The sequence below is a fragment of the Babylonia areolata genome, chromosome 22 (genome assembly GCF_041734735.1).
Source record: "Babylonia areolata isolate BAREFJ2019XMU chromosome 22, ASM4173473v1, whole genome shotgun sequence".
NCBI classification, from domain to species: domain Eukaryota; kingdom Metazoa; phylum Mollusca; class Gastropoda; order Neogastropoda; family Buccinidae; genus Babylonia; species Babylonia areolata.
This window is the reverse complement of record NC_134897.1, coordinates 22,724,865-22,732,364: the sequence shown is the minus strand read 5'-3', so window position 1 is coordinate 22,732,364 and position 7,500 is coordinate 22,724,865. Positions and strand designations below refer to the sequence as shown.

The 7,500-nt window shown below is 42.6% G+C and overlaps 1 protein-coding gene across 2 annotated transcripts in view; it reads left to right on the top strand.

Annotated features, from left to right (window-relative positions):
- The window catches only part of LOC143296944 (acetylcholine receptor subunit beta-like 1), a 138,176-nt gene that overhangs the window by 121,196 nt on the left and 9,480 nt on the right, over positions 1–7,500 (top strand). For both annotated transcript variants that reach the window (XM_076608987.1, XM_076608986.1), the window contains exon 2: positions 3,871–4,004. In XM_076608987.1, coding sequence (XP_076465102.1) covers positions 3,871–4,004 — 134 coding nt within the window. The remainder of the gene's footprint in view (positions 1–3,870; positions 4,005–7,500) is intronic.

The following is a 7,500-nucleotide window of genomic DNA, read 5'->3' as shown; positions in this document are numbered from 1 at the left end:
TGTTTGAAGGCGAACAGCCTCTGCGGTCCTTTTCGTTCAGGTCTTCACGGTCAGCAGTATGGAGGGAGAGAACAGAACGGAACGGAATGGTTTATTCACATACAGGCCTCAGCCCCATGTGAAGGGGTTCACGTGAACATTATGCAACTCAATAAGACAACACAAGCAAACAAGTAGAAATGCAGATAACAAAGCATAATTATATTCATTTCACGAGGTGGCTATTTCTCTGAGTTTGAAAGCCTTATACAAAAACAAGGAAAAATCACAAACGTCCTTACTGTTGCTTGACGACATTAATTTAAACAGAGAGGGATGTTTGTAATATTTTGCTTTTATAAACATTTTATGAATATTTCCAAGCACTGGGCAACAAAGAACAAAATGTAATTCGTTTTCTTGGGATTCATTACAGAGGACAGACTAAATTATTTGTACTAGAAGTTTTGTATCTGGAGCGATGCATTGTCAATTCTGATATTCCTAATCTAAATTTCGTTGTTATAGATTTCAGGTGCCTGTCCATATCTTGCAGTAGATAAGGTTTTAAATCATGTTCACTACAGAAGATTCTGTGCATATCAAATCTCTCACTGGTATGAATATGATTATTCCAAGTTTGCCATCTACAGTCGATTAGCCTTTGGCGAAAACAGATATAAAACCATTAACACTTCCAACACCCTGTTTCCATCCACACAAAGCCAAATCCATATTCAAACAAAGAAAGACGAACCTTAGTTAACCAGCTTTTCTTTCCCTTGATATCTAAATCATACAACATTTTATTAGCCTTAGACGGTATTCTGCTATCTTCCATTTGAACAAGTTTGATCCAGAAGCGAATACAATTCACAACAGAGTTTATATATGTAGGATATCGGTTTGTTTCACCATAAACAAGGTCATTTGGCGTTCGCATATCTACTCCAAAAATTTCTTTAAAGCCAACAAATGAACTGATTCATAGTGAAAAACAGCATTATTCAGCCCCCATAACTCAGATCCATATTGCACTATTGGTTGTATTTGACAGTCAGAAAGCTAAAAGAATAAATGGAATTTAATTATTGTTTTACATATATAATCTTTTTATTACACATATCAAAGCATTTTTGGAGAGAGAGACAGAGAGAGTTCAGTTCTCATACGTAACAGCATAATGCACACACATAGTCCTTTGAATCTTTGGGAAAGTATTGGGAGTTGTGGGAGCGGGGAGGAGGGGGTGGGGGGGTTGGACAAGAGAGGGGCTGGGGGGGGGGGGGGACCGCATTCCATGCTGGTCCTTCCAGAGTTCTAGATTCGAGAGAAGAAATGTGGGGTGGGAGGGGGGATGTTGCTGGATTTTTTTTTTTTTTAACACTGAAAGAAAAAAATGTACGGTTTACGGATTATGCCCAGACGATATAAATTCCCAAAAGGACGCAACTCTGCCAAGAAAACGGATTGATTTATGCCAGTGTTCTATGTCTCGTGCGTGTGTGTGTGTGTGTGTGTTTATCTATCTGTCTCTCTGGCTGTCTGTTTATGAGCGATGTCACGCACGCCTGAGAGAGAGAGAGAGAGAAAATTTGGATATGTATGCGCACACTTTTGTGGATGCATGCGTGTGTGCGTTCGAGCGAGCGTATGTGAGCGCGCGTGCGTGTGTGTGTGGTGTGTGTGTGAGCGTGTGTGTGTGTGTGTGTGTGTGTGCTCACTCGCACGATCACGATTACGCGTAAGTACCTAAGCTGAAGCATCGTTCGTAATATCAGCGATTCAGTGTGTACATGCATATCTAAACACGTGCGCGTGTACATGGGTGAATGTGCTTTCGATCCACAACTGCGAGTATTTCTGCAACATCGACATATTTTCACTTGCTTGTATGCATGTTTATGATTATATGGGCGTGTGTTTGTATGTTTGAAAGGGAGATGGAAGCGAGAGCGCGCGCTTGAATGTGTGCGCGCGTGTGTGTGTGTGTTTGTGCGCGCGCGCGCGTGCAGTATCTGTGTGTGTGTGGTGTATGTCCGTGTGTACGTTAGCATGCGTACGCCTATGCACAAGAATGATTAAGTTCGGGGCATAAATAAATATTCTGCGCATATGATCGCACGCAACAGTTCCAGGTGAAAAGCTCAAAATGTTATTTTATATACATAAAAACAGCAGTCTATGACCCGACGGATTCCTTCAGTCAGTACGGATCTGTGTGCTTCCCTGAGGAAAATAAGGGAGGAAGGATTCATAAATATTCTGCCGTTATTTATATTAATTCGGGATGGAGAATATTGAATGGTAGAGACAACAGCGCGGATTACAAGTTAATTTGTTACACGGGCCCGGCCTATAGCCAGCTGTTGCTGATTATGATGTATGTGTGCGTTGTGTGTGTGGGGGGGTTGTGTATGCTTCGATGTTGTTAATGTATGTGTGTGTGTGTGTGTGTGTGTGTGTGTGCACCATCGCGTGTTTTTTTTTTTTTGTTTGTTTGTTGTTGTTGTTTTTTTTTTGGGGGGGGGTATAGACATATAGATAGATAGATAGATAGATAGATAGGTAGATATCGATATATAATTTAGTATACACACGTGTGCGTGTTTTTTGTGAAGAAAAGAGAAGGGCATGGTGTTTGTTAAACGAAGTAGTAATCCACCATACACCAAAAGGAGTTAAAGGTTGACTCAACTTGATATCTGAGTGTTGTGAAGGCGTAGAAATAATAAGAATGAATGATAGTATTTATATAGTGTTGAATCTTGTGCAGAGACAAATCTAAGCGCTTTCACACCAGTCATTCACACGTATGCATAACTCTAAAAACTGAAGAAACTGAAGACAAGGAAGAGGCGGGGGGTGGGGGGGGGGAGGCTATCTTGTGAAGAGGTGGGTTTTAAGGCCAGACTTGAAAGAGCTGAGTGCGGAGACCTGACGAAGCGAAAGAGGAAGTTCATTCCAAATGCAGTGTCCAGAGACAGAGAAAGAACGGCGTCCAACAGTGGAGTGTTTGAATCTGGGTTTGCGTAAACAGAGTGGATCCGAAGCCGATCGTAGAGAGCGAGATGGAGTGTACAGAGTTGAAGGCCAGAAAAATCCACAAAGCGAGAGAATCTACCTGAGTGCACGGGATTGAACCCCACACACTGCCAGTCTTTTCCCTCCCTCCACTAGACCTTGAGTAGTGGTCTGGACGCTAGTCATTCGGATGAGACGGTAAACTGAGGTCCCGTATGCAGCATGCACTTTTCGCACGTAAAAAAAAAAAATCCAATGCAACAAAAAGGTTGACCCCTGGTAAATTTTTGTGGAACATCCACTTTGATGAGAAAATTGATGCACCTGCTGGCAGGAAAAAAAAGGAGAGAAAAAGGGTGTCTCAGCTCTGTAGCGATGCACTGTCCCTGGGGAGCCCGCCTTACACACAAAGAAGTCTGTTGTGACAAAAGAGGTACATGCGATACAATACAATACAATACAACACAACACAATACTGACTGGCATAGTACAATACAATTCAATAAAATACTACACAACAATCCAATCCAATCCAGTCCAGTCCAATGAAGTACAATGCTATACTTTGCTCTACTATACCATACCACACTACGCACTATACTCTACCACACTACACTATACTGTGTATACCATACTGTACTGTGTGTACTATTCTATACGACACGACACGAAACAACACGATACAACAACACAACACAACACAACACAGCACAGCACAGTACGAAACGACACAACAATACAACACAACACGAAACAACACAACTCAGTACAACACAACACAAAACAAAACAACACAGTACAACACAAGACAACTCAGCACATCACAATACAACACAACGGTTTATGTGTGTGTGTGTGTGTGTGCAGGGGAGAACGAGAAGCGGCTGGTGTACGACCTGTTCAAGAAGGACGGCTACAACCCGCTGGTGCGGCCCGTGGTGGAGGTCAACCACTCGCTGCAGATCAACTTCAGCCTCGCCCTCAGCCAGATCATCTCCATTGTGAGTGTAAACCACCCCCCACCCTCCACACACACACACACACACACACACACGCCCACACCACCACCACCTCACGGCATTGTCTGCTTCTTTTACAAAGAAAGAGTGAAGTGTTCATGTTCTTCTTGTTGTTGTTTTTTGTTTTGTTTTGTTTTGGTTTGGTTTTTTTACTTGTTTTTTCTTATTCTCGTTCTCGTCCTTGTTGTTGTTCTTCTTCTTGCTTTTCGTTCATCACCAAAACGGACACACTCAATATTGCTTCACATTCATCACCATCATTTGTGTGTGTGTGTGTGTGTGTGTGTGTGCGCGCGCGCACGCGCCTAGAGTTGACTTCATCAAGATTTTGCACCTTTTAAATATTAGTAGTAGTAGTATTTTTATGTATTTATCTATTATTTTATTGATTTTATTTATCTTTCTTTTTTTTTTTTCTTTTTTTTTTGGTTAAAAAAAATATATTTTTACTTTTTTTTTTCTTTTCTTTTTTTTCTCAAGGTCTGACTAAGCGCGTTAGGTTACGCTGCTGGTCAATATTGCTTCACGATCATCACCAAAAGGGACACACTGGTTTTTGTTGTTGTTTTTTTTTGTTTGTTTTTGTTTTGTTGTTGTTGTTTTGTTGTTGTTTTTTTTTGGGGGGGGTTCCTGCCCCATCATCTGTACCGTTTCAGTGGAATTACTCCCACGCCGCTCATTTAGATTCCCCCATACACGGCCACACCCGGGTTCGTCCGTCACAGTTCAGCGTCGGTAGTCCGCAGAGAACCAGCGATGTTAGTTCTCCAGGAGGCCACACACCAGAGGAGACCATGCAATGCTGCTGAGTCACTTCGGTGGTGTTCAGTGGTGTCTGTTCTGATTCAACGTACTTAGGACACCACCTACCACGCCCCCTACTAACGACAATAATGGCTTAGTCGCGGAGCCAGGCTGAGTGAGCGTACCTCCCAGTGTGGAGACCGCCACCACATCTCTCAAACAATAAACCCCATGAATCTGCCGACACTGAAGACATTGACAGGACTCACCCCAAGCACAGAAGTGGAGGGGTATCAAAATGAGGTCACCATGAGAGCAGGGCATGAAAGGCCACAGACTAAAATAGAATGAAAATAAAACAAAATTAGATTAAATTAAATTAATAAATAGACATAGTCTCACATCACATTTGCTAAAATACATACTTCAGACTATCTCACATCACGCTAGCTAAAACCTACATACTTCAAACTAAGTAAATATATATATATATATATATATATATATATATATATATATATATACATACATACACAGACACGCATATATATATATATATATATATATATATGTGTGTGTGTGTGTGTGTGTGTATGTGTATGTCACACACACACACACACACACACACACACACACACATACATACATACATATACATACACACACATATAATGTAAACTCATCACAGGCAATATCATAGTCTCGCATCACATTGGCCCCAAATCTGCACACATACATCCGTACATTCGACATCTGACACAAGCATTTCACACACATGCACCCTCAGACACCAACACTGTTTCCACGTGTTTCCTCTTCAGTTGAAGCGTCCCCACCTCCCTCTCCACGGAGGCAGGTGTGCGGGAGAGAGGGGGTGTGGGTGTGTAGGTTTCGTCTGGGGGATCTGTCTGTCTGTATGTATGTATGTATGTATGTCTCTCTGTGGGTCAGTTTCACGCCTGATCCAGCAATTTCTCTCGTTTCATTTTGATACGTATTTCTGGTTGGCTCGCAGGTCGCTTAATTGGGGCGTTTCGGTTCATTCGTTGGTCAGGTATCTGCTTTTGTTTGTTTGTTTTTTCTTCTTCTTTTTTTTTTTTTTTAAAGCAGATGTGGTGTAGTTTGTATCAATCACTCCGCACGCTTTGACGCCTTCAAATTAAAACTGAAACTGGTTTTGATCCATCTCAGAGTTCCGTCCCTTCTACATTTTTTTAGGCGTTTTCGTTTTGTTTTGTTTGTTGTTGTTTTTTGGGGGTTGTTTTTTTGTTTTTGTTTTTTTTTGGGGGGGGGGGGTAGGGGGGGTCAGATTTGGGGTCAGACCCGTTGTTTATTTAATACAACAATGAATTAGCCCAACGCTCAGTTTATATCACGGATTCACATAAGCAAGCTTACAGTTGAGCCAACAGCAAAGTGAGAGCTGTATGATCAATGGCTTCTCCATTGCAGTGGGAAGTCATTTACAGGTTAGCCTTTTGTGAAGGACTATGACTCTCAAACTAGGAGGCAAGATTGCATTGGCTCTTTGTGCTGCAGCCTTGGGGGCCAGTTGGCCTTTGGGAACCATCTCAACGCCGACTATCCTAAAAACCCTCTTGGCCGAGAGAGTGGGGATGTAACTTGGGCAAGACACTGTCCTCTAAAGTCAGATTCTAGCCCAGATACTCAGGACAGCTGTTGCCTCCTCTGCTGTCCTGATGGTTATAGTCGGACACGACTGACTATCATACAACAATAAAGGCGTAATATCAGAGACGGGCCCGACACTCGGCTGTCACCAGAGACTGACATAATCTTCCAGTGGGTCCAGCAGCAACATAAGAGTTGTATGAACAATGGGTTTTTTCCACTGCAACGGGAATTCATACACTTGTAGCTTCTTTTGTGAGGGTGCAATGGGCCCCAAACTAGGAGGCAACAATACACTGCCTCATAGCGCTGCAGCCTTGCTCATCGTTGGACGGTTTTTCGTTAATTGTGTAGATTGAAAGCAAGATCGAGGCAGTATATGTCGGCATTTTTAGCTTTCTTCTCCTGTTTGATCAGAATATCATTTTGGCTTGTTCCGTTTCTCATTTGTGATTGGTTTCTCGGAAGATAACGGTGGTTTGGAACTGAGTGATTATTAGTGTTGTATCCTTGTTTTATTATTTCGTTCGTGTTTCACTGTCCATCGTCATGCTGCCATTTTGCTGTCTGATGCCAGAAGGGCCTGTCATCTCTTTTTTTTTATCCCCCCCCCCCTCTGTTTTTCCTCCCCTCCCCCGGTTTTTTTTAATTTTTAATTTTTTTTGGGGGGGTGGGGGGTGTAGGGGGGTTGTTTGTTTTTGTCGGGGGTGCTGGGGGTAAGAGGGTGGGTTGTAGGGCAGCCACACAGCCACAGAGCTGATTCGAGTTGTTTTCCACCGTTTCTGAATGGATTGTACCCTTTAGTTCCAGGTCAGATAAGCTTTTTGGGTGGCTGTTGTTTTCTCTGATGCGGTAACTTTTGAATTCCATGAAGCGGTGGCCTTTGTGGTTTAACACCCGACTAATTCCGGATTTATTTCCCACACAGGCACTTGGCAACTAGACAGTTTCCCTATATAATTCTGTAGAAAAATCCACTTTGACAGTAAAACAGGAGGGGGAGGGAGGTGGGGGTGGGGGGGGGTGGCGTTGCAATGTAAAGATTGATACAGCACAGTACAAGGCAGGTGCAATACAATACTGTACAAAACATTGCAGTCCA